The sequence below is a fragment of the Equus asinus genome, chromosome 23 (genome assembly GCF_041296235.1).
Source record: "Equus asinus isolate D_3611 breed Donkey chromosome 23, EquAss-T2T_v2, whole genome shotgun sequence".
Taxonomy (NCBI): Eukaryota; Metazoa; Chordata; class Mammalia; order Perissodactyla; family Equidae; genus Equus; species Equus asinus.
Window position 1 is genome coordinate 40,766,031 of NC_091812.1, and position 27,716 is coordinate 40,793,746.

Below are 27,716 nucleotides of genomic sequence, written 5' to 3' on the forward strand. Positions count from 1 at the left end.
TGACACATAAGGAAAACTGCCTTCTCCTGTGTCCTTGTTTTCCCAGGTAGTTTATTTTGATGTGGGCCAGTGCAAAATGGCCCAGAGTTTCTCCATGGAGAGCAGTTCTGATTTCATTCAGTGTAGATTGCAAAACTTATAAATGGATTGGTTTAACCAAGTTATCTCAAGGGTTTGAGGTTAAATATCTTGCTGATACATTGGTGATTGTAGCTTTTGCCACAGTCTCATTCTCTATTTTAATGTGTTAAGGACTCCTGGGGTCCTCTGGGGATTTTTGAGAATTGAAAAGAAAAATTAGAGAATTTTAGTGATGGCTAAAGATTTTTACAAGTTTCTAAACTGATAATGGAGAATATTCTGTGTCCTGGAGTAAATTATTTATCTCATTGGGCACTTGAATGTGAACTCAGCCTTTTGGCCCTGTGTCTTTTGCAGTTGAAAGTGAATGAACGTTATCATTATTAGAAAGTGATGAACAGTGGGATTAGTGCTCATTGGGATCGTACAACTCCAAATCTAGCTTTCTTGGGGGAGTTTTCTATCCTAACTACTGGGCTCCTTTTGCACTCCTTATATAGAGGTAGGTGTGTATGCCAGACACGAGCATAACTGGCTTAGAGCATCTGAGAAATTATGTCTCTAAACAACAGTGTCCTCTATTGGTGAAGGAGCATTTCTCTTTTGAAGCTGGAGTTTGACTCCCAGCAGAAGAGCAGCAAAGGGGAAATTGATCCAGGACCTCTGGGAGCTCACGTGCAGCGAGGAGATGAGTCACCTCTAAGCCACTCTTCTCAAAGGACAGTGCACTGGCTCTTTGATACTCAAATAGCCTGAACTGTAGAGATCGTTCTGCTTGGTGGCAGATCCAGTAATTACAGGAGCAGTGAGGATTTCCTGACTCTCAGCTTGTTCTTTCCTGAAAGAAAATTTCCATGCTTAGCCACAAAACACAGGTCTATGGTGGTGGAGCAGCAGGGGTTACATAAGAAAAGAATGATGTGGGGCCGTCCCATGGCCGAGTGGTTAAGTTTGCACCTCCGATTCGACAGCCCAGGGTTTCACCAGTTCAGATGCTGGGTGTGGACCTGGCACTGTTCATCAAGCCATGCTGAGGCGGCATCCCACACAGCAGAACTAGAAGCACCTACAACTGGGATATACAACTGTGTACTGGGGGGCTTTGGGGAGAAGAAAAAGAAAAAGGAAGATTGGCAACAGATGTTAGCTCAGGGCCAATCTTTAAAAAAACAAAGAAAAGGATGATGTTTAGAATATAGCATCTATACATAAAAACTAGTATCTAATTCTTTCTTTGGTGAAAAAAATCTTAAATGTATACTACATATTTCTTATTTATAATTTAGAAGAAATTACTAACCTGCCTCTGGTTTTCTTTTAACTGGAATATTTTTCAGTTGCACTTTTCCTTGAGTTAGGCAGCTACACTAGGTGATCTTGAAACATGGATTAGTATTCTATATATTTTCCTGTTTATTAAACTAATTATACAGATGTTGAATTGAAACAGACTTGAAAGAGAAGTGCTTTCATTTTATTTTGCTTTTGAAGCATTCCTTCTGTGTACCCATTCTCCTCCTGTGATGTGTCGCTGTAGTGGCATGCTCCTGTTGTCCCGTTTCAGAGCTTTAGGGTTGAGTGGCCATAGGGAAGGAGGGTGTGTGCAGCATGGGGAACAAGACAGCTCTGAGAACAGCACTCTTGCCTGCGTCGGAAGGCACAGGGAGCGAGGGGCTGAACCCACTGAGGGCGGCAAGCTCAGAAATCCGCCGCAGCACTTCTTTTTCTTTGGGTGGTAAAGATGCCTCCGCAAAGGCTCTCACACGTTTCCCTTAAGACTCCAGCTTTGATACGGGTAAGTGACTTTGAGGCCGTCAGGATCCAGTATCAGCTTCTCTCTCCAGCTTCATGTCCCTCAACTATCCTCCATGAATCCTCCTGTCCATCCATTCAGACAGCTTTCTTTTTCTTCTGGATGTAGTCTGCTGCTTTTATTTCCATGCACTTCCCTGAACTGTTGCTTTACCTCTGAGACCCTCTCCTTCTTGGAACTGTTCTCTACTCACCACCTAGTCCTCCTTCCCTACCTCTCCTGTCCTGTTACATCTCTGCTTACTTAGCTCTAGCATATCACTTGTCACCTTACTGTTTATGTGTCTGTCTCCCCACTCTCACTCCTTTTCTCCTGCTTCCCCCTCCCCCTCCAGGGTCAATCACTGTGGCTTAAATCACCTGTGGATCCAAAAGCAGGAAAGCCCTGGTGATCAGTCGAAATCAGCCTTTAAAAGAGATAGTTAAGGGGCTGGCCTGGTGGTGTAGTGATTAAGTTCACAAGCTGCGCTTTGGCAGCCTGGGGTTTGTTGGTTCAGATCCTGGGCACGGACCTATGCACCACTTATCAAGCCATGCTGTGGTGGGTGTCCCACATATAAAATAGAGGAAGATGGGCACGGATGTTAGCTCAGGGCCAATCTTCCTCGGCAAAAAGAGGAGGATTGGTGGCAGATGTTAGCTCAGGGCTAATCTTCCTCAAACAAAAAAAAAAAGATAGTTAAATATCTTAATATAATGTGTGCTGTCGTGTTAAAAGGAAAATGTAAATCCTTGTCTATGAAATATTCTCCATAGGCAAATGTGTATAGAAAAACATGCTGTTTTAATTAGCTGGAGAAATATATATAATATGTCAGCCAACTTGGTTGTGGATTCTATGTTGGAATCTTGTTTACCAGTGTGACAAATCCTAGGACCCATTCAACGTTAAAATGAAGCTGACACGGTACAGACGTGGCCAACGCTTTGGAGACCTGAGGGCTCCCAGAGTAATGGTATCCCGCTGGGATAGTTGCTTAGCCAGCATGTCAGTATGTGTCTATATGTGTGAGTGTGTATACATGTATGTGTTTGCTGCCTTTTTTCCCAGTTTGATGTCATTCAGATTCAAAAGTTTTTTAACTCATCATGCTTCTTCTGACTGGAGTTTTCCTCAGCAGCACTTTAATTGTGCTCACACAACCCCAGAACTTCTCGCTACACTGACACCTGTATTCTGGACATGCATTTTATCAACCCCCTGCCTTAGCCTTCATGGTTCATTGTTTGTTCTTTGAAGCTCTCATTCTGCATACATGCATGCATTTGTTTCCCAACATTTATTTTTGAAAGTTTTACTATATTTGTTCCCAATATAAATTTTCCAGCTTTACCTGCTATTGACTTTCAAGATGCTCACTGCTTTTGTACTTAGTGTGCACCTATCACCCTTGATGAAGTGATAAGGTCAAGGTTACTTCTAAAGCAACTCTAAACTGAGCTCTGCAGACACACAGGAGACCTCATGGACATGGTGGTGGCTGACACACTGGTCTTCTACTCAGCGTCCCCACCGCCTGAGAGTGGTGAGTGGAGTTGACATACTAATATTGTCAGTGGAGTTTTGCTGGACACTTTGAAAGTTAAGTTGAAACTTTATAAGATAATAAACAAGATTGTTATCAGGTGATTTGAATTTTCTTTTGTATGCTGGTAATTTTTCAAACTTTCTATAATAAACACATTTCTTTTATATTTGAACAACAAAGTATTTTAAAGAGGCATGGAGTATCAGTGTGATGGAGTACATTACCAGATAATCCTCCAGTTACAAAAGAACCGGAAATAGTTGATAAAATAAAACAGTTGGCCATTATACATGCATGGAGAGGTGAGATCACATAAAGGTCATGCTTCTCCATGTCTCCAGTCGTAGTCAGCTGCCTCCAGGACTCTATGAGCTGCAGGACCCTCCAGGCTTCGGTGCCTGTGTTTACAGAGCAGGGCTTGTGGCAGCATCTGCCCCATGGAGTTTTCTTCAGGGTTAGAAATCTCTGTGTAAAGCACTCAGAGCAGTGTTTGACGTAATGAATATTTGTTGTTGTTGTTGATATGTTGATATGATCATGAGGACCAGGAGGAGGGTGAATGCTGAGCTCTCAAGAAATGAGGGAAACCCAGAAGTGATTCCGAGAGAAATGACGTCCAGATTGGTAGGGGAGAGCTAAGGCTCTGGCAGTTGGGGGGAAAAGTACTGGGACTGGAGTGGAGGCTGGGAGATCAGCACTAAGACCTGAGAGGATCCCTCAGGCATACACTGCTGGACTCTCAAAAGCCTACACTCTTAGTTAAGGGTGTATTAGGGAAAAACAGAAAACCTAAACTGACCATAGGCATGAGGAGAGGACAAGAGGGCTTGCCACCTGGGTCTGGGCTTGTGGAGGCGTCAGGGTGATAGAATAAGAAGAGAAAGTAACCCTAACAATTGTTCAACACAGGACTGCCATCAAATGTATCCCTCTTATTCCGAGTCAGAAATTTAGAGTAAAAGTGGGTCCAGACTGTTAATGCCTCCAGGGCATCTTGCAGAAGAAATTGCAGAGTCTTCTGAACCCATTCTCACAAGCAGTCTGGTTGACTAATGGACAGTAAACTCTGACTGGGGCCCTGGCTTCGTCTCTTGTAAGTCTTTTGACTTTGGGCAAGTCTTCTCTCTGACCTCAGTTTCCTCCTATGTAAAACGTGAGGATTGGTCGTGACTGATCAGGGTTCCTAATCTACAGGTTCGTGAATGGATTGTTGGCATTTCAGATGCCCTGAAATAACAGGTGGTGATACATTGAGCTCATCGCCATTGGGCCAAATTTGTATTTGTAACTCTCCAACTATAATGTTATGATTTCTGGAATAATTGTACAGAAAGATTGAGACCCAGATACCCATCTGTACCATGTTTACCCAAGTGCAGAAGTGACCCCACCTACAAGTTTGAAAATTGACGAGATTCAGATTAAAGTTCTGGTTATGGCTCTAATTTTCTCTGATCTGAACCGCCTGGATAACTCTTTATAAATCAGCAAGTGCAGTACTGTAATGAGCTGTTAAGCATCTCTTTGAAATTAAAGACAGCTTAGACCCTGATCCCTGTCTCTGTAATGTCTGCATGCCTTGAGGGTTAGATTAGGAGTGTATTACAGGCAGTGTTACAGCAATTTATTTCTTGGACCGTCTGTCTATATTAATATTATAATTCATTTAGTAATGGATTAAATATTTAAATATAGAGATGGAAGAGATGGAAAGTGTTGCTTTAGAGATTGTTCTTGGTGTTTGACCATTATTTCACCCATTTAACCTAGGTTTTCAGTTATTTTGAAAAATAAAGTGTATACGTTTAAGCACAGTTAGGTAAGGAGAATCCCAGGAACTCAAGTCTGACAAAATTTGATTACTTTCCCAAATGGTTTTCTCTGTTTCACACTCCTCTTATAATGCGCTCATGTTTATAATGCAGTTGAATTCTAAACAAGTCCTAAGCATATTTTCCCAAAACTAGGACTACCCACTCATTTAGCTTTTTTGGAGATTTTTTCTTCTGGAATTGCCTGTTATTTCCTGTGGTATTTTATGAAATTGACTCTGTTGTCATTCAGTCACGCTAAGTACTACTAGTGTGCAAGTTGACTTTTGGGCACTTTGCAGTTGTTCCTCAAACTAAAGGACATTATTTAGAATTGGCTGTTTACTTTACCTTTGGTAGATAGATGTTTTTGGGAGGAATTATGCCCTCCTGCTCCTGGCATGTTGTAACTCCCTCCTCTCTAAGAGGATTGGTAAAGATTTGCCAGTTTTCATTTCATTTCTTTTATTTCAGGGATTGATTAAGGGGATATATTGACCAAATATAACAATTATGTCTTTTATTGATTTAGATTTTACAAATGTTAAGTATTAAATAAAAATTTCATTTTAAATATTGAAAACACCGATTTATTTGTTTTGCCAGATGGTAATGGGCACATGACACTCTGTATGGTGGCAACATGAGACCCGCCTTCTAGTCTCTCCTTGACTGTTAATGGCGGTGTGGCCTTAGAGAACTAAGTCGTGTAATCTCTAAGGCTCATCGTATGTTTACTTATCTGTGTGATGAAATGGTTGGATTAGTGATCCCCAAGTTTCGTTCAAACTCTAAAGATCTTTGATTCCGTCAAAATATGATAGGAGAGGATTCTATGTAGTCCTCTTGCCCCACACTAGCCTTTCACTGAAAAGCAAAGTAGTGAAGTATAGGAACATCCCTCATCAACAGTATTTCCCCTCTGTATGAAGTTCTTTTCTTTGCCAATTTTAAAAAACAAATGCTGTTTTATGACTGTTACATGTCATGCTCCAAATGTTATTAATTTTTCCATAACGATCTCATCTCTTTGTTCCATCAATTCTTATTAGCTTGAGGTAATGTTATACTTTCATAATAAGCACAGTTATATTTCTGTCTGTTTAAGCAATAAAACAGCAACTTCAGCAGATTACTAAGTAGATTGGCTTAGAATGTTTGTTGATAGGTCTTAGCCAATGTTTTCCTGCATTATGTGGACATAAAACATTAGATGTTGTTGGCACTCAGATTTAATGAATATTTTATCTAGCACTCAGCTGTGTAATAATATTCAGGCATTCTCAGTTTAGTTTGATTTGTCTGTCAGTAAATTCCATTGGAACCCCCAATGGCATTGACTTTTACTGCATTATGGGGAATAAAAATCAAAAACACCTCGCTCTTATTATTCTGGTGGTTTTGTAAGGGTTTGATTAAATTAGAGGAAAAAAATGCTAGCTTTTAAACTTATGTTATACAGTTGCTTTCTGTACTTTCTGTACTTTTTCAGAATCAATCTTGAAATTTTTCTTAGCAATGATTGGCATGAAGTCTATGATCAGGTGTCTGAATGTGCTGAAAGCATTGGGATTGTAAAATGATAGTCAAGACTTTGATTCCTTTGAGTTCATATGTACCTTGTTACTCTGAAAGTCTTGTAGAAAGCATCTGAGGAACAGCTTTTGATACTACAATTGCATAAAAATAAAATTGTTTTATTATAGCAATATTATAAAATATAAATTATAAGTTTAAAATTATTATATTTATTTTATTAAATTATTTTAATGATTATTTATTAAAATAAATTATCGTATTAGGTTGAAATTTAATTTTATGATTACTTTATGGTCTTCATTTTGTTTTGCTTCTGCCTATTGAAAACTTAGCGTGGGCTGGCAGTGTTCTGCAGGCTGGCATTTGGGGACCATTGTCATGGATCTTAGGAGAGACTTTTCACTGCTGGGGGTGGTTAAATGACATCTGTAAGGCTCCCAGTCAGTGGTTAGGAAGTGGCTCATTTTATCATCATTTTAATTCTATATAGTATTGTTTTATTCTTTTTCTCTTTTCTGAGTCTTAAGTTCCCAGTATTAGGGAAATGATGAGGTGACTACTTTTTATCATATCAAATGGACCTCTAAACTCTACTCTCATGTTCCATTGTTGTATTGTTCATGTTAGGTTTTGTTTTGTTTTGGGGAAACATTTTCAAGATTGAAAAGTACAGGGATTTTTGTTGTGCTAATAAAAAAGAGTAGAAACTTAAGGAGAAAAGGTTTACTATAATATGTGAATAAGTTTGAATATTACTCAAATATTTCCATAGTTGTTAAGGTCTTTTCTTGAGGAAATTTACTTTATAATGCCTTTGAGTGAGTTAGCCATGGATCTGGGGTAAGAATCTTCTTGGGAGAGAGCAGTGAGTACAAGGCCCCCTGGAGGGAGGGAGTGCCTGTGGCCTGTGTGACGAACAGCAAGAAGCACCGCTGACGGGACCGTCTGACAGGTTTGGGTATGGAATGGCAGAATGGACATTTGCTGCCTTGGTCTTTCCTTACTGCTGTGCATTTTATGAGTAGCCCGCCCTTGTTTCCCTAGTAGTCTGCAGCATGGCCACCCTGCATGAAGTTCTGCTCTGTCTCCTTAGCAGCTGTTTTGTGTGATCTGCGAGGTGATACCCCTGTTAGTTCTTGCATGAAAATGTGTAAAGATCCTGCTCTCCTTTACATAGATGACCAGAGCTGACTTAGCCAACAGGAGCTTTTTTTTGCAGGTAAATTGTAGCATGCTAGTGGTTCTTTGCTTAGAGACCTTGTTTGGCCATTTTTGACTTTGTATTAATCGATGCTGTTAATGAAATAGTTGAAGAAATTGAAGGTTTCTCCCATGGGAAATTCTGAACTTCTTGAAGGCAAGAGACTGTTTGTTTTTGTTTCTTATTTCTAGCCTCCATCATATTGCCTAGCCCACAGTGGTTTCACAATGCTCATTCTTTCACCTATCTTTGATTTGATGCTCAAATCGGTTCCTTTTGGTGCCATATTGTCAGCTAGTTTTCCAAAGATATGCCAACTTTCTTTGAGGAGTTTTCTTCTCCTCATTCCCACCATGATCTGAGAATTGACTGTACTGCTTTCTTCCTCTCGTACACATTATTCGCAATTGTTATTTACAGTTCTTTAAGATGGTTGATAGTATCATTATTTTTACTCTTGAGGAAATTGAAGCTCAGAGACATTTGTTCGCTGGTCCAAGGTCACAAGGCTGGTAATTTGTAGATAACAGGTTTTAAATCCTGTCTAGTTCCCAAGTTTGCACTCTTTCTGCTTTATCAGACAAGCAGCCCCCAATAATAGCCCCAGGACTGATAAAAGAAGCAGAAGTTAGCACATATAAATGTCTGATAAGAACCAGCCATCTTTTTAGATAGAGTAGATCATTTGCCATATTCTGTTGTTGCCTGTATGTATTGTAAGAATATATATGCATGTGAAATATGAACTAACGTTCTTTAAGAAATTTAAGCAACGTTAGTAAAGCCCAAGGTCCGTGTGAAACCTACCTCCCCAGAGGTACCACAAGTATCAGGGCATTTTCGAATAATTGGAGTTTTGAAAGACTGTACTTTGGAATGTTTTTGTTGTTTAAAGCAGTATATTGAGTGAGTTGGAATATATCCTTTGAAATGTTTTTGACATCTCTGTTATTGCGAGGTTATGTGTAAAGACTATGTCTATCTAATTTCTGAAGTGCTTTAAACCTAAAACAATGGGATTCTGTTATCCATTATTACATTAGCATTTTAGGGATACTTTAATGCAGAATTTAGTTTTTCCTTAGTGTCACCGCTTCCCAGTAAAATCATACCTAGAAGTCCTGTAATTTTTTTCTCTTTTGTACTTTTGGACACACCTTTATAAACCTTTGAAATTCAGTGATTCATAAAATTATTGAAATACAGTTTGCATACAGATAATGCAATAGTTTGTATGGAAAGAGCAAAGTTCCCAAGTTCGGATTTCCTTACTCTTTTGAGTAACTCACTCATGCCCTTCTTCCCCTCCCCACCTCCACCTCCCCCCTAATTTCCTGCAGGATATTTGAAACCATATATAATGCCTCCCCGGACTGAGATTTTGCTCAAGTGCCTGAAAGATAACAGATGCTGCTGTGCTCTTCATAGCAGAGAATAGTGCTATAGCAGCCAAAACATATCACTGGAACAGAGCCCCAGCAGCAACATCATTGTGGTGATCGGTGAAGGGAAATCGTACTGTAGTAGAGTCGATGGCTTTTCCCATCTGCCAAGTTCCATCAGCAAGTCCTGGCAGCAGCCCTTCCACAATGGCCCAAATGTTTTTCTACTGAGAAATCCCCTTTCACTTAGTAAGCAAAATTTGTTCACAAAGACTGTACTGAGGAGTGAATAAATCTGACATATGTCCGCTTTTACACTAAGGTTTCCCTCAATTCATAGGATCTAATATTACGTTGACTGCAGTTTTTAAAAATTTTAAATATTGTACATTTTTATAATTATAAAATTTGCAAACCCCCTTTCCTTTATTACAGACTTTTAAATATATTTTTTATAGAATTGACAGCATTCTCTATATAGTTTTTTGTCCTGATTTTTCACCTATTAATATAATATTCATATGCCCTTAATATTATATGTTATATAATGTATATATTCATTAATTCATTAATATTTTTCAAAAGCAATTTTTCTAATGCTGGCATAATATAGCCATACCATAATTTACTTACATATTTTTAAATGAATACTTTCTTTTGGACACTTTTGTAAAGGATAGTAATCTTTTTTATTATCATAAATAATACTCAGTGTTGTTTTTTTTTTTTAAGATTTTATTTTATTTTTTTTCCTTTTTCTCCCCAAAGCCCCCCAGTACATAGTTGTATATTCTTCACTGTGGGTCCTTCTAGTTGTGGCATGTGGGACGCTGCCTCAGCGTGGTTTGAGGAGCAGTGCCATGTCCACGCCCAGGATTCGAACCAACGAAACACTGGGCCGCCTGCAGCGGAGTGCGCGAACTTAACCACTCGGCCACGGGGCCAGCCCCTACTCATTGTTGTTTTTGATTGAATGGGAGAATAAAGGCTTTTTATTTTTCCTGAAAGGACAAATCTTTTGATAGAAATATGTATGTATAGGAGATAACTGGGTGTCTGTTTAGATTGGCTCCTCCTGTTCCAATCTGTCTTGTTATGTTAAAAGTTTAGAGTTCAGGGGCCAGCCCCGTGGCTGAGTGGTTAAGTTCGTGCGTTCGCTTCAGTGGCCCAGGGTTTCGCCGGTTCGGATCCTGGGCGTAGACATGGCACCGCTGAGCAGGCCACGCTGAGGCAGCCTCCTACATGCCACGACTAGAAGGACCCGCAACTAAAATATACAACTATGGGTATTTGGGGAGAAAAAGCAGAAAAAAAAAAAAAGGAAGATTGGCAACACTTGTTAGCTCAGGTGCCAATCTTAAAAAAAAAAAAAGTTTAGACTTTAGGCCATACCTTTTAAGTAATTTTCTGGGTGAAAGTTTTCTAGGTGATCTTTGCAAAGATTATGCTGGAGACCCGGAAGGGAAGGAACCGCCATCTGTTGAAGCCCTAGGTGTTGCATACTACTGAGTAGCAGCTTTATGGCTGATGTCTCATAGAACCTGTTGGAAACCCCTATAATTTAGATAATCTTATACTCATTTTGCAGATGAATAAACTGAGATTGAGAAGTATAACCAAATTGTAAGACTGTTCAGATTGCATGAATGGATCATTATTTGGATTTATTCTAATAGAGCTGGATCAGAGCTCTATTCCTGTAACCATGCTTACCTCAGAATGGTTGAATGACCATTATTCTAGACCACAGAGTCAAGACCTTTATTACATTTCTTACCTAATTTATTACGTTGTTTAACTGAGACTGGATTCGATCTTTTGAAAAACAGAATTGTTGCTTATGGTCCTGAGGAGAGGACGGGCACTACAAATGATAGTACTTCTGATAGCAAATGTATGGGCTATTTTTCCCAAACCAACCAATTCTCCAACTCTCCAGATGCCAATTGAGTGTCCTACAATTTAATTCGTTTCTAACACTAATGACCCGGAGTTAGCCTAGCCCCTGCAGGTTAAGGACTCAGTGCCACAAGATGCCTTCACTTTAGATATCAGTTGCAAGTCCTTGCCCCTGACCAGTGGGCTCTCAAGTCTGGGGGTTCCTACAACTCCCTCCTCAGGTTTGATAATTTGCCAGAATGGCTCACAGAACTCAGGAAGACACTTTACTTACATTTCACTGGCTTACAATTCAGGAACAGCCTAGAAGAAGGGATCTAGAGGGCAAGGTATGGGGTGGAGGAAGGTGTGTAAAGAACGTTTGTGCCCTCTCCAGGTACATTACCCTCCTAGCCCCTCAGTGTGCTCACCAATCTGGAAGCTCTCTGAACCCTGTCTTTGAGGGTTTTTGTGGAGGCTCCATTATGACCACATGATTGATTAAATTATTATCTATTGGCAGTTAACTCAATCTTCAGCCCCTCTCCCCTTCCCTGAGGTCAGAGGTAGGGCTGAAGTGCCAACCCTGCAGTGCCAAATGTATGATAGCCCATACATTTGCTATCAGAAGTCATGCATTGGTCTTTCTAGTGACCAACCCCCATCCTGAAGCTGTCTAGGGGCCCCCCAGCCACCAGTCATCTCATTAGAATATGCAAGACACTTTATCAATTTGGAGATTTCAAGGGTCTTAGAAGCTCCTGTGTCAGGAACTAGCGACTAAGACCAAATATTTTAACCAGTGATGCTCTGCTTACCCATATCACTCAGCAAATTCCAAGGGTTTTAGAAGTTCTGTTCCAGGAATCGGGAAAAAGACCAAATATGTGCTTCTTTTTATATTACAGTATCAAGGCCAGTATGATTTGGATAGCAAGCAGGGAGGATCATTTTGGAGATGCATTTAAGACACATTGGGGAAGGATGGAGGGGACTTGTAAGCAGGCTGTCTGTGAGGGACTACTCACTTATTGTATCTACAAGTAACTATACAGGCAGAAGTTGTGGTCGGCCCCTTAGTACCCAGCTGTCACATATATAAATCAAATATTGTTCACTCGTATATCTTCTGGAGAACTCTTCTTGGGTTCTGAGCACACACCTATTCCCACTACCTTTCTCCAAGACCGGTTATTTCTGCCAGAAATATTCAGAGCCAGAGGCAAGGTTTGGTTTCCTAGGTATAAGTCAGAAAGAAATTTTTAATACTATTAAGAAACAACAGTTTCAGTATATTGTGTCCATGATCCAGAAGCTTGGTGTTTGGTCTTTTGGCAAGTTCTTTTATAAAATAAAACAACTTATTATTTTTAAGTGATAAGGTGATTGAAAAATTAGAAAGCAGCTGTTGAAGGTGCTGCTGGTGTGGCAGCAGCATTTTCAACAGATTACTTCAGTGTATTTATCCAAGATGATATCTGTTTTCACTATTTCTCTGTCACAGTACTGCTCGTTAGGGGACTGGCCATCCTTCATAGGAGGCCACTTAAGCCATTGCTTGTGTTTCCACAAAGTTCTTGAGAGCATTGTGTGTAGACGTGTTATAACCTGCTTCTGTGAATTTAGACGAGCATGTGTAAATGTAAGGAACTGCTCTGTGTTTAGGCTCATGCTTTTCTTGACTGTACTTTACTTACTACAGAGTAATCGGAATGTTTTTGTGGATATTACAGTCTAGGAGTCTAGATTCCCCCATGAAATAAGGGGCTCACCAAGAAAAAAGAAAATTAAGTGCTATTGACATAGAATTTTTTTTCTACTGTAGCTGGCAAACCTTGCAGACCTTGATGAAAGAGCTAAGAGAAAAGGAGGCCTTCTTGCGGTATTGACTTGTTTTCTTTCTGATTAAGCATCATGTTGATTGAGGAAAGCACTCTATGACATTCTTTCCTGGCTGTGGAACACCGTCTACACCTGTTTTATTAGGGCGATATTGTTCAACAGTGACTCTGTGATGCTGATACTTTGGGATGAAAACACATATGTATCTGTCGGTGATTCTCAATCTTTTTGGTCTCAGAACTCCTTATGCTCTTGAACGTTTCGAGGACCCCAAAGAGGTTTCATTTAGTTTTATCTCTTTCCTTCCCTTCCTATGGGTTTACCTTATTGATTCTTGTTTGCTGGAAGTTAAAACAGGGAAAAGCAGGGACAATTTTAAATATATTAGTTCATTTGAAAGTACCAATAATAAGTGCATAAACAGCTATGCATATTTTCATAAGAAATAATAATTTCCAAAGCCATAAAAAATAAAGAGAAGAGTGGCATTGTTTTACTTTTTTTGTGTGTGTGAGGAAGGTTGGTCCTGAGCTAACATCTGTTGCCGATCTTCCTTTTTGCTTGAGAAAGATTGTTGCTGAGTTAACATCTGTGCCAATCTTCCTTTATTTTTTTTGTGTGGGATGCCACCACAGTGTTGCCTGATGAATGGTGCTAGGTCCATGCCCCGTATCTGAACCCGTGGGCCCCAGGCTGCTGAAGCAGAGTGCGAGAATTTACTGCTAAATCACCAGGCCGGCCCCTGTTGTACGTTTTTTGTGAAGGTCTTTAATATTGGATTTAATAAAAATAATTGGATTCTTCTATCTGCTTCTGAATTCAGTCTGTTGCATGGTGTTGTTTTGGTTGAAGGATATGAGGAAAGTCTGGCTGTGCCCAGATACGCGGTTGCAAGTGGTGCAGTGTTGAATAACCCTTTCAGATAATTGTCGATATTCTTCTTTGACGTTACACCAAAACTTGACAAAACGTAGTTTTTTAAAGACTAGTTGCAACATGGAATCTGAAATCACATCAGTGAACTTTTTGTACTCTGTTAAGCTAAATATTCATTGGTCTGTCTTGCACTTCGAGTGACTCTTTTATGCATGCATGAATTGGTAACATCATGCATTGTAAACAAAGATCTGAGTTATACAGGTGTCTTTATATAATATTTAAAAATTACAGTTGATGTTATCACTGTCTATCCCATCCGAAACAGCTTTATTTGGAAGCTGTCAAGCTCACAATAGTGGATACAAGTTTCCAAAATCTAACTTTGACTCATGAGCTTGAATTTACCATTGTTAACAAATACTCTCAATAGTTTTTTATTAAAATGACAGGCTTTCTTTTCACTTTTGTGAAATTTCTTGCCAGACAACCAAGTGAATAACTATAGTTTGTTTGTTAATCATTCGTTCAAGTAAAAATGGTGTTCCCTGAAAAGACAGCACATTCAACTTATGATTCAACTAATTGTACATGTGCTTTTCTCCCAAGATAACTACTGAATTTCAGTGTGCAGCAGAAGTACTTTATGCACACACCTCCCATTTCATCACAAATCTAATGAAGTTGATACTTTTGTTTTTTGCTTCATCAAGGCATTGTTAAGCAAAACTGCCCCCCCCCCCCGAGATCTCCACCCACACTGTAAATGTGAGACCCCGTGCTATGTGTTGTGTGTCTCCTGGAGTCCACAGATCTGACTTTGAGAACTGCTGTTATACTATTAGCTCTCCTTTTGTTCTTATTGAGAATTTAGTTGGGAAAGAAGGGACTTTTACGCTGATAACGTTTTCACAGATTTCCCAAACCTTTATGCGTTTATAACAAGGGATCTTTCCTTTACTTCACTCTCTTCTGACTCTACAGCAAACTGTGGCATTCAGGATGAGACCCAGAGCTGTGCACAATGTTCTGATTGTTGGTATGCTGATAGATTAAAAAAAGATATAGTAATAGAAACATTGGTATTCATTAAATGCCTACAATGTCCATGTTTTTTATGTTTAATAATGTCTGCCCCTGCCCTCTTCTTTTATGAGGATGTTTGTGAACTAATTTGATATTTAAAAAATCTATAGAAGTCTGTTTTCATTGATGACGTTACAGAATACATCATGTTGTGAGGTAATTATATACTGATGAGATTACAGTGAAACATTTAGAGGTTTGTTAGTCAACTGTAGTTGAAGAAAGGGAGGAAGAGAGGAAATTCCTAGACATAGTGATACCAAAAAAACATTTAAAAGCTACAGTGGAAAAAACATTTTTCCTTTTCTCTATGTTGTAAGGTAGAAAGTACTTGTTCAATAAGTAAGTGGAAGAAGGTACACTGAAAAGGAACTAGGAACAGGAGTAGAGGAAGGTGTTTAGAGGCTAAAAGGTAGAGTTTCCGTTTGGAATTATGTGTTGATGACAGTATTTAGATACCCTGAAGGAACCTTTCCCCCAGAACATTCTTGGTTCACTAAGGGATTGAGACTTGTAGTTATATGAATCTCATAAATCTGGTAGCCAGGGTTGGTCTATGCTTAATCAATGCTGTGGTTCAAGAGTAAACAAGAGTTCTTAGAGATAGAGGAGGGATGAATAATTTGATGAGGAAATTTCAGGAAGACAAAATATTCCTCTTCAAGAATGTGCCAACATTTTTGACTTTTAAAGCTAAATTAAAATCTGAATCATAATCATCATATACTTATGATTAATTGGGGTCTCTTTTTCCCCCTTATAAAATATTGCAGCATTGAATTCACAAACAGATCAAATGAAAATAAGATGATTAGATGCATTTTACATAATAATCTATACATTTATATATCACTTTAGAATATACAAAGGACTTTAGCACTTTAGAGTTTAAAAAGATGTTTTACATTTACGATTTCATTTTAATATGAAAAAGGAAAAAACCCCCCTGAAGTGGGTGAGAAAGGAGTTATCACCATTTGAGAATCTGTCATATCCAAAACCACAGCCCTTCTGAATCAAAGTGTTTGAATTTAAAGCTAGGTCTCTTGACAGACAAGTCTCTGTACTTGGTGCTCTGCAGTGTTGCTGAAATGCTGCTTTTAATTTAGAGGATTATGTAGTTATGGTGTTCACTGCATGATCTGGAGAGCATCTAAACAGAAGATACATGCTCTTTGGGCCAGCGTATGACCTCATCTTTGGGAAGGACAGCTGTAGAGCAGGCTCCTCTACCAGCTCGGTGTTGAGAAGCCTTGAGGACAAGCTCACGTTGGATCAGGCTTTCCTAGGTCAAGTCTTGCCATAGGCCTTGCTCATACCCACCTGTTCTCTCACTCCATTGTCAGGAATTGTCCTTGCCCCCTACTTTTTTTTCATTATTGCTAGGCTTTTAGGATAAAATAGTATTTTCTCTATCCGTAAAGTATTTTGAGAACTGATCATATTAACTTATGACCAACTAAAGGAATAAGAGCATCATCTGTCTTGTTTGTGCTTCAATCTTTTAGAATAAAGCAATTGATATGATAAATTTATTATGAGCCAGTAAGTAGCAACAACTATTCAAACCCAAGGATTTCTTTTTGTTTAGATCCCATTTTTAGTATATGTGTAGGAGATATTATCCTCCGAGTTAAGGACTTCTTGGTATTTCAAGTTCCTGGTTAAATTTTCACTCTTGTCTTTTGTCACACTTAGTCTTCACAGTAAGTCTTCTGTTGTGTATTGTAGGGAAACTGAGGTGGAAGCAGTTTACATTTAGTGTCAGATGACTTCACTGCAAATATAGGCAAAAGTTCCTACCTTTTGTTTTGTTTTCAAACACTGCCCCTGCCTGAGTACTAAGCATTTTCCATTCTTAATAATAATAATAATAGTAATAATAATAATACCACCAACATGGAAACAGAAATGTTCTCTTTTATTCAGTTGGTGTACGATGTCTTTTGACATATTTTCAGCCTCATTCAGTTCTCTCTGTGTTTCCCCCTGAGCAAATCTGCTTTGACTTTTTCTAAAACTGGTAAGTCCAACTGGCAAGGACTGAAACACACTGGTTCACAGAAACACCTGTGCTTGGAACTTGAGGACATTACTACACGGTATTTATTCATAAGACTGTGAAAGCAACTGGTGGGGAGGTTTAGAAAGTGTCAGAGCTCTGGACATAAGTCCTCCATATAGCTGTGGTTGCTGCCACCTGCCCTGTTATGCTGTCCTGTGCTGTAGGCACGAGGAATTCTTGTCTCTTAACCTGTTATGTCTTTCTGTATTTTCCTGGCCTTCTATAAAATTTTGTAAATTGATATTTTTGTGGGGTAGATCTCTGCCCTTTTCATGTTAACTGATATACATGCTTAAGAGATTTGACCCTCTGGGGGCATTATATCGAACAAATAAGAAGATTTGATGTAGGGATTGTCTTTTATATCCATGTGATGACAGTACATTGCTTGCCACATTATTGGTGCTCTGTAAATGTTGTTTGTCATGAATTCTTGAACCCCAAAGTTAATTAAAGTAAGTCCAATTAATAAATCTTTATTGAACCATGTGGGGAAACTAAAAATATTGGTAAGGCAGTTACTGGGCTAGCGAATTCCTCTAATAGGGGAAGATAATATCAGACATAGAAACTTGTTTTTCTGTGGGAGGTATTATGGTAGCAGTAGAAATGCAAAAGTAATGAAGTTGAAAGGAGGGAGCACTTTAGTTATTCCTGGCAGGGGTGGGGAAGGTGTCAAAAGGAGGCTGGTTCTCTGGCCATCAGATCTGATCTAGTCCTTGAAGGATGAGGAGGATGAAAAAGAGGCTCCTTTTGTTCCATTTCTCTCAGAATGTATTTAAAAGATAGAATACGTTTCCTGTCTGACATTAATATCACAAACTCTGGACTGTTTGCTTCTTTTATAAACCAGGGTTATTGTTTTCCCCTGGGTCTCATGCTCAGTGTGTTTTCATGCCCTCTCTTTTAAGAATTGCTTGAGGTTCCATCAATTGAGGAGGAAGTGGAAGAAACGGAGTCTTGGGCGAAGCCGCTGGTCCACCTTTGGCAGACAAAGTCCCCAAACTTTGCGGCTGAACAAGAGTACAATGCAGCCGTGGCCAGAATGGAGCCCCACTGCGCCATCTGTGCTCTCCTCATGCCGTACTACAAGGTAATGAGGGCGGAGAGGGTTGCTGTCAAGGTTTCCTTTCACTGCTGCACTTTCTGTATGACTCAAAACATAGGTGAATCATTGGAAAGTAATCACGAAAAGGAAGACATTAATACTTATGTAGCTAGGGCCATCATAAAACAGCAAACAGAATTTCTATGTGCTGCTTTAGAGATATTTCTCTGGCAGTCTTTTATTGTTTTTAAATATCTTGGTTTATTTCAGTCAAGGGGCAATTGCAATCTTTCTTTCACCAAGAAACACCTAACTTAAAGCTTAAACGTGATAGAAGCTTGCAGAGAGAACTTAGACCTAGTCTCTATTTTATGTTTGAAAATATCACTCTCAGTAATACAAATGTCAAGCTCTGGGCCCACGTTTAAACTCTTTCTTCATCTTCCCATGTAGAACATGCAAAAGACTCAATAGAAACTAAATTGTTCAGTTCACCCTCATCAGGCAGCTGTGCAAGATGTTGTTTTCAAATATTATTCCAAATATGTTTTACTAATAACAACTCACTGATGGCCACATTCTCCAGCATTAAGATAGACAAAATGATCTTTGGGAATCTAGTAAGGATGGAATTACTTGATCCATTTTAAGATATTGTGCCATCACGTGTTGCTTAACAACAGGGATATGTTCTGAGAAATGCATCGTTAGGCGATTTTGTTGTTATGCAAACATCAGAGCATACTTACACAAACCTAGATGGTATAGCCTACTACACACCTTCACTATATGGTACTAATCTTATGGGACCACCGTCACACATACGGTCCATCATTGACAGAAACATCATTATGCAGCACATGACTGTATATTATAAAGTATTTTGATATGAACATTGTGTTTTGTGTTGTATTTTCACTAAGAGAATCAGAAATACTTTTTTCAAGACCACACCTTTCTTAGAGTCGCATGTAAGTTAAGTGCTATTCTGTTCAGACGTTTCAGAACATGAAAATATGTGATTTGCCACATTTCCAGACCTTTGTAAGTAGAGGAAGTAGTTTACTCATCTTTGAATGTGGCACTGATGAGTGACAAACATTATTTTTGTTTTCCTTTTTAGTCATTAAATTTCTGTTTTTTCTTGGAAAAACTTAACTTTTTATTGATTCTTATTTCTCTATCATAATCTGCCTATTTCCCCAATAATTAAAAAAATTCCAACTAAAATTGTAAAATTTGGGGAAATTTATTAATAGAAGCTCCTGGTTCATTAATTAGAATTTCAAATAAACACTAAACGTTTTTCATATATTTTGGTGAGAGGTGATAATTTTGTTTCACACATTATCCTTTCTTATTTAGTTCCATTTACTAGATCTTTTTGTCTTGCTGTTTTAAAACTTTGTGGTGAAGCAAAACCTTCAAAAACTCTCTAAATACTCTTGCCCAGATTAAAACTGAGATCTTTGGAAACACTCCTTCAGGTGCTACCAGGTAATATTCTTCAGGAAATGAAACCAGGTCTGTCAACCTGGTGCAAATAAAGAAGTGAAAAAAACCCCTGAAAACCATCAGAATTGATGTTTTCCATGAACTCTTTATGTAAGCACATAGTTTTAGTAGCTTATCCCCTTCTCGTGCCAGCAGACATATGGAATATCGTCTTGTTCCTACAGCTTAGCTTCTGTATGAGCCTGAGGAGGAGCAGTGATAAAAAGCTGATAGTTGGGGCAAGGAGAACAAGCAGAAGAGTGGAAGCTGGAAGTTAGTGGGGGGAACAGCTGTCAGTGGATTTGAGTGAGCAGAACAAATGATGAGCTCTTGTCTGTGTTTTTCACTCACGTGGAAATATTGTGTTTTTCAGCCAGATAGCAGCAATGAAGAAAATGATTCTAGATGGGAGACAAAATTAGACGAAGTGGTTACTTCGGGTGGAAAGACTAAGCCCCTCATTCCAGAGATGTGTTTTATTTATAGTGAAGAAAATATAGAATATTCTCCACCTAATGCCTTCCTGGAAGAGGATGGAACAAGTCTTCTGATTTCCTGTGCAAAGTGCTGCGTACGGGTTCATGCAAGTAAATGAATCTCATTCCTCGATCGCTGGCTTTTCAGTGCTTCACAGAGCCCTTATTTCTCCTCTTTGTAACCTGTCAAATCTATCACATTGAACTCTTGGCATTCTTAATGGTTAGATGATTCTGTCTCACGTTTCTTCTAATGAATGTATGAGTAGCTATAATCATCCTTTTTTAATCCAGTTTTAAGCAATATCAGTGGAGGGCAAGTCTGTTTGTTCATTTGCTTGTTTGGGGGTCCAGACATGTGGTCATTGCGGGGCTCTTTTCACATGCTTGAATTTTACTTATTTCAAGTATAGTTTATAGAAACAGTTTTAATGTCTGGTGTTGATTCATGACTATTTTTCTTTGTGATTTCTTAAAGAGAAATGAATATTCCTTTGGTGATTTTGGAAATTATTGTTAAATTTGATTACTGAGTTAAAGTTTTATTCTTTGTAAAGGTAGGGGGATCTCCAAAGACTTTTAAGGGGGAACAGTTGTTTCCCCCAGGATGAGATGGTTAGGCTCCATACCTGTCTCAGTTTGGTATTTTTACATAATTGCATAAGTGATAAATACATTTTTTTAGTTGACTTTCCATGTAAATCCTCTAAAGTGTGTAAAATGGATCTATTATATATTGAAACTCTATTTTAAAGCATTTTAATATTCAAAATGTTATGAAATCACATGTTCTGTTAACATACTTATGTATGGTGTATCTCTGTCAGTGTAGGATGAATGGTTTACCGTATAGGTATTACCTTCTGTATTTACCCCAGAGCAATGCTAGTCTTGTATTAGGTTTGAAATAGCCTCACTGTCTATCATGTAATTATTAATTTGGTACTATCAGCTTCCCCAAGGGATTTGAATGTAATCTGCTTGAGATATAATCATAGCAACCTTCTTGTTGTATTTATATCGATTTGTAACACACACACACACACACATATATATTCACCCTGCATTATTATACGTATATAAGAGGCAAAGCACCTTTTCAAAAAAAAATTAGGATTTAATCTTGATTCCTAAATGCACTAGCTATGCAATTCAGCCATAATATTTCATAAACATGTGCTTGAAAACATTTTATGGTCTTGGTTAACTATGATAGGCTTTTCTTTGGGTGATAAAATTTCTGTTATTTTTCTCTTCCCATCTCAAATGTTATAGAACTTTGATATTAAAAATTATTCATTTAAGTCTTTCCAAACCCTCGTATTTCAGGAAGTCAGAGTAACACGTGTTTATTGGTACCCTATGATTGCTCCATATATTATTTGCATCCACAGCTGTCCTCTCACATAGGTATTTTGAGTCAGGCATGTACTGAAAAGACAAGTAGAATCACAGACATCCCTTCATCACTAACCATGAATTGTGCATCCTTTGTCCCTGTCACTGAAATTAAAGCTAATTAAACATACTTTTTGAAATGTAATTTTAAATAACATTAATTTAAAAAATATTCTGTCAAAGTTAGTTTATTGTTTTATTGTAAAACTTTTCTAAACTTCGCTTCAAGAATTGCAACTTATTTTGAAATATGTTTTGCATGAGTAACGGACCAGACCTGACAGTGTGGAAATTTTATTATTGTCTATTTAAGAATTATCATCAGTATTCTCTATGGTAACTATTCTGAGTATTACTAACTATTAAGACTCACACACTCATATTTCCTGGGACTGCCATCCTATTAGCTATGAGGCATGAGAATTGAAAGTATCTTTGAGACAGCCTTGCTTATGTTTTGTTCTAAGAATCAGAAATGGTATGGTAGGCAGTTGTTCTGATTTTATTATTCAGTGCTAAGATATGTAGTATTGTCATAATGCAAAAGACCTAATTCATGGATCCATTCGATTATTTTATAGGTTGTTATGGTATCCCTTCTCATGAGATCTGTGATGGATGGCTGTGTGCCCGGTGCAAAAGAAATGCGTGGTCAGCAGTAAGTGGCTTATTTTAGTATCTATTAACCCCTCTTGTCTCTCCATCTACTGTGGACACATTTAAATCCAGTGGTAAGGTAAGATTGTATACATGCTTTTGTGTGCAGTTCCACACTTATCTGTATTTTTAGTCTTCTCTTTCTAAATCATCCTACATGGTGGCTCTGTATCCATCATAGAAATAGTCAATAAAGTTCTAGGTGTCACTCCTCTACTCAGGAACCTACAGAGACTGCCATTGTCAGAGCAGGTCCAAAATATTAGTTCATTTTCCTGCCTAGCTCTATTTTGCAATTCTTGAAAATAAGTATTCTAAGTAACAGTCAAGGTGGGGATCCTCACTAACCCCTGAGGAAACCATGCTGATTCACAATTATTCAACTAGCATGAGGTCTTCCCCCATTTATTCATCCATATGTTCATACTTCAACAAATGTTAGTGTCTGCTCTACGCCAAACATTGCTGTGAACTTGAGACAGAACCTTTAACAACAATGATCCCTGATGTGGGGGACACAGATTCCTCTTCATCTAAATTGTTTTTCCTGAAGACTGTTGAAACTAGCTTACACCCAAGCGTTGAGTTCCGTTCATTAATTTACTCTGTCACTCATTTTTCCATTTAATTATGTGCTACCTTAATTTTTCTTAAAAATTCTTTTCAAGAGGTATGAGAATATTCTTGAAAATGAGGATCTGTCAGATCTCAACACTGTCTCCCTCACTCTTGGTCTCAGAGCAGATGCTCAGCTTGGTGATTTTGATTATAATGGTAACATTTCCTTTATTCCTCAATCATCTCTAATGACAATGAATTAAATTTCCTTTCAACCAAACTTGAAAATCTGAAGGACAATGTAAGGAAAATGCCTTGCATGATGAAAATTTATGTCATGATTATGAATGTTTAGCTCTCAGTGTTGAAATAGACATATGGTGACTATAAATTAAAGGCATCCGTGAGGATGTTGTTTCCAATGATTTTATTGCTGGCATTCACTTTGGGTAGTGAGGAGAAAACAGGGGAAAATATGGTCACTCTTTATTGTCCAAATGATCTTATGTATTTGATGTTAGAGGTAATATCTTCAACGTAAGTCTTTTCATTAGTGGGTCCAGAAAACATTTTGGTACTTCCTTTGGTGTGATCATTATGTTAAGAAAAACGATGTAAATATAGAGTATCTTTAAATCAATCAAAGTCCTCCTATAATAAATATATTCAGCCCTTGTTTACCATGCAAGTTGTCTTCCTATTGTATGAGCCAAAGTAAAGCCTTGTGGAATCAGTTTGATCAGTGATGTCCTCTCATTCACCCTGAAGTGTAGGTTTAGAAATTAGAGATATTCTAATCCAGTTCACCAAGGCATGAAGAGTTCTCTGTTCCATCCACAGTTACTGCTTGGCTCCTGTGCTCGCACACTGAGCATTCCTGTTATCCAAGGTACCATTGCCCTTTGCATGGCAGAGCCAGGCCCAGGCCACCCAGTGATTCTAAGGCTGCTTCTGATCGATTTTGCTGTTTTCCTTTAGCATGTCTTAAGAAGGAAATACTTAGATTAATCACTCTTTGGAATTGATTTAAAGCATTTCTATTAATCTTAACGCCTCGCAGTCTTGAAGATGCCGTATGCCTTTTGTATTTTAATATTTATACCATGTAAATCTCTTCCAATTTGCAATAGGAATGGGAACTCTTGAATACAACTTTACAATGATTTTGTAAACCCACATAATTTCTTATTTCTAATTGGAAATGATCCGAATTCAGTGAACCAATTGTTTTTTCAATTTATCCATTTTGAGTAAACTTTGTCTATGAGGCTCTATTCCTAAATTTTTCTCCTGAGAAATAATTGAATTGCAGTTTAAGTTTTGCAGAGAAGTAACTGGTAATATTGGTACTCTGGCTTTAACACCCTTATTTAGTGTGGCAGTGAGTGTTGCAATATTAATTTTTACTAAACACTTTTACTAAACACTTAAGTTTGTTTTTTTGGCTTTTGTGGCTGGAATGATTGCATTTTAAAAGTATCTTTAACACTTGACTTCTTCAGGAATCAGTCTCATATTGTCAGCTTTAGATTCCAGAGGAAGCTTAGATCGATCTCCTCTTAAATAAGGAGGCTCTAGAGGAGCTAGTGGAAATCTAACAGTGCAGGCGAGGTCACATGATATTTCATTGCTGGCTTGTACTTCACTAGCTCTAATTCTTAATTGTTTCTTGGGATTTTCTTTTTAAACATACTTTGTGAAGGTAAAACTTATTCATCATGAATGCAAAAGACTCCAATAGCATATTTTACTTAGAATATATGTTTATACAACAAATGTGATCGTTCTAGTTAATTCTGTTTCCTTTTATGATGAGTACTTTGAAAATCTTGAGGATAAGGAGAGGGTAGCCTGAAATACCTTGTGTTCATATTCATAAGGTATGTGTGAGAATTGCACATGTACTGGGTCTATTTTTTAAAGATTCTTTTTAAAAAGAGAATCCACAGATGGATGAATGGATAAAGAAAATGTGGTATATATGAGTGTATATATATGTGTCTGTATACACACACACACACACGCAAAATGGAATACTATATTCAGCCATAAAAAAAGAAGGAAATCCTGCCATTTGTAATAACATTGGATTAACCTTGAGGGTATTATGCTAACTGAAATAAGTCAGATAGAGAAAGAAAAATACTGTATGTTCTTACTTATTTGTGGAATCTTAAAAAAAACCTAATTCATTGAAACAGAGAGTAGATTGGTGGTTGCCAGGGGTAGGAGGAGTAGAGGAAATGGGTAAAGATGGTCAAAGGATATAAATTTTCAGTTATAAGATAAATACATTCTGAGGATCTAATATACAGCATGGTGAGTATAGTTAACAAAGTTACTGAAAGTTGAAAGTTGCTAAGAGAGCAGATCTTTAAAGTTCTCACCACACACAACAGAAACATACAGATACACAGACACACACACACGTAACTATGTGAGGTGATAGATGGTTAACTAACCTTATTGTGGTAATCATTTCTCAATATATACATATATCCAATCATCATGTTATACACCTTAAACTTACACAGTGTTGTATGTCTATTATATTTCAATAAAGCTGGAAAAAAAAAAGGGCAACTATAATAGTAGCTATATCATAGAGTTAAGCGTCAATAATTTAAATTTTGGCAGCAAAGGTATCCTAGAGATTACATCATCCAATCCCAGACGATGAATAATTAAGTGCATTCATATATTCGAAGGTAGTTCGTTTTGTTAACTTTAACCTGGGCAAGGTACCTGGGGATATGTGTAGAGAGCAAAGCTGAGGATGTATGGGGAGCAGTGCTCACAGACCAGCTGTCTTTTTATCTACCGGTTCTAAAGAGTGGGCATCACTCTGGACCCAACTGCCCTGCTAGTTTTTAAGCAACTGGAACCCAGAACTTTGTCTCCTTCCTCTCTGTAGCACCCCTATCAGCTGGTGTAGTGTCGGGTCATTTCTGAACTAGTAGAGCATAAAGTAGGAAGATCGCGTTCACAGTGATGTGGGCCGGACCTTTATCTGTGATCTTCAGTGCTCTCACCTTTTCCAAAATTTTCATTTAGTCCTCACTATGTTTCATTTTGCTACCATTTCTTTTCTTTATCCATTCATGTCAATTAAAATAAGGAACAAGAAGCTGTATTGCAGCTTCAGCTGCATGTGTTGGAAGAAGAGATTAGTTAGAAATTTTGGATTATGCCCTAACTTGGGTTCTAGCATCCTGGCTCTATGCTTAAATTCAAACAAAATGAGATGAAATAGTCAAAGAACCCCCCAAATACCTGTCTGCTCCGAGGTTCAGGTTGTATACCCCATCATTCTAACTAAATATCATTGCTTTGCCTATTTGTCCTGTTTCGGTGCTGCTCAGATAAATAGACACAACTCTCTGAAAGCTGTGTTTGAGTTTATGCCTTATAATCCAACTTTAGTAGATTATTTTATTGTCAGCTCTGTTTGTTTTCAACCCTTTTGTGACTATATAATTCATTTTGGAGTAGTTTTTACTCCTTCACTATAGTATCACTTTAGAGCACATCCCAGTGTTACCAAGTTCTGTTTTTAGGTGTAGAATGTCGATACTCTGATTCTAGCATGTGTTTCTTGTTATTTTGATTCTTAATGTGAATCAAATCACTTTTGACCTAAATTACTATAGTTTGTGTCTAATCTGTTTATTGATTTCCATGGTATAATGACTACAAGTTACTTCTAATTAAAAATATAATGCTAATATTCTCACTGTAAAAATGCAGAATTTGTATTGCTTTCTTTCAGGGTTTTCACCACTATTTTCTTTTTTATCCCTACATTGAAAAATATATTTTTTCGAGTCTGAGTATTTCTGTGAAATACCTGAACTCTGCTTTGGGACTACACTTCTAATGATTGAGGGAAATGTTAGTTAAATGTCTGCAATGGACTGGTAACCTGAATACTTACTTCTACCATGTGCCTAACACTATGAAGAGTACTAAGAGGTAGTATGCTAATTAAAAATAGAGGGATTTTCTATAATATCTTCTGAAGAATTTATAATGTAGAATTCTAAAGAATAAATAAATATAATCAGATTAAAGAGGTTAAAAAGGAATATGGATAAGATTTTCTCTTTTTCAAATGTAGGGATAATGGAGTTCTTTGGTGGTGGTTTCTTTCCAAGAAATTTGGATATTTCTTCAGGGACTTTTCAGGAGGGGGGAGCTGTAAGATGTTTGTTTTAATGCCATAAATAGGAGGGAAAACTGCATGTGAACATTGGTAACAGGGGAAGTCACATCATACTCAGATTTATGACTCTGACAAATCATGAGTTGCCAGTCTTCCGCCCATGGCAGCATTAAGCCTGTGCTGTAGTTTTTCATTGTCAGTCTGAAAATTTTCAGATAAAGTATCATTTGTGCTATGTCTTGCTAGGAAGCTTTTTTATTACCTTATAGCATTCTTGGGGGGTGGGCAGGGTAGACGCAGTAGCTCCCATACTTATAATCTAAACAAAGTCTAAATTAAAGGAAGATTTAAAAGCAGTGTACAGTCATCCATCACTTAATGACAAGGACACGTTCTGAGAAATGCATCGTTAGGCAATTTCATCATTATGTGAACATCATAGAGTATGCCTACACAAAGCTAGATGGGGTAGTCTACTACACATTTAGGCTATATGGTGCTAATCTTATGAGACCGTTGTCGTATATGTGGTCTGTCATTGACTGAAACCTTGTTATGTGGCACAGGACTATAATGAGAAGTTCAACCAGAGATGTGTATCTAAGGTCCCTAGACTTTCTGACCCTAAAATCCCTTGATTCTGCGTTGCTTTGTATTTCCATTTTGTTTTAATTAGTTTTCCTTAAGAGTTGGGGACCTTCAAGAAAACTAAATTTATTTATGCACTTCTTAACCTGGTCAGGGGTGATGAGTAACAGAAAGTATAGGAATAGAAGTGACACTGGTAATTATTGGCTGGATTAGTGTAGTTTTCATGAGCT

The 27,716-nt window shown here is 37.9% G+C and overlaps 1 protein-coding gene across 2 annotated transcripts in view; it reads left to right on the forward strand.

Moving 5' to 3' along the window:
* The window catches only part of KDM4C (lysine demethylase 4C), a 389,700-nt gene that overhangs the window by 238,724 nt on the left and 123,260 nt on the right, over window positions 1-27,716 (forward strand). For both annotated transcript variants that reach the window (XM_070496076.1, XM_070496077.1), the window contains 3 exons: window positions 18,014-18,195; window positions 20,018-20,231; window positions 22,100-22,176. In XM_070496076.1, the coding sequence (XP_070352177.1) occupies window positions 18,014-18,195; window positions 20,018-20,231; window positions 22,100-22,176 (473 nt within the window). The remainder of the gene's footprint in view (window positions 1-18,013; window positions 18,196-20,017; window positions 20,232-22,099; window positions 22,177-27,716) is intronic.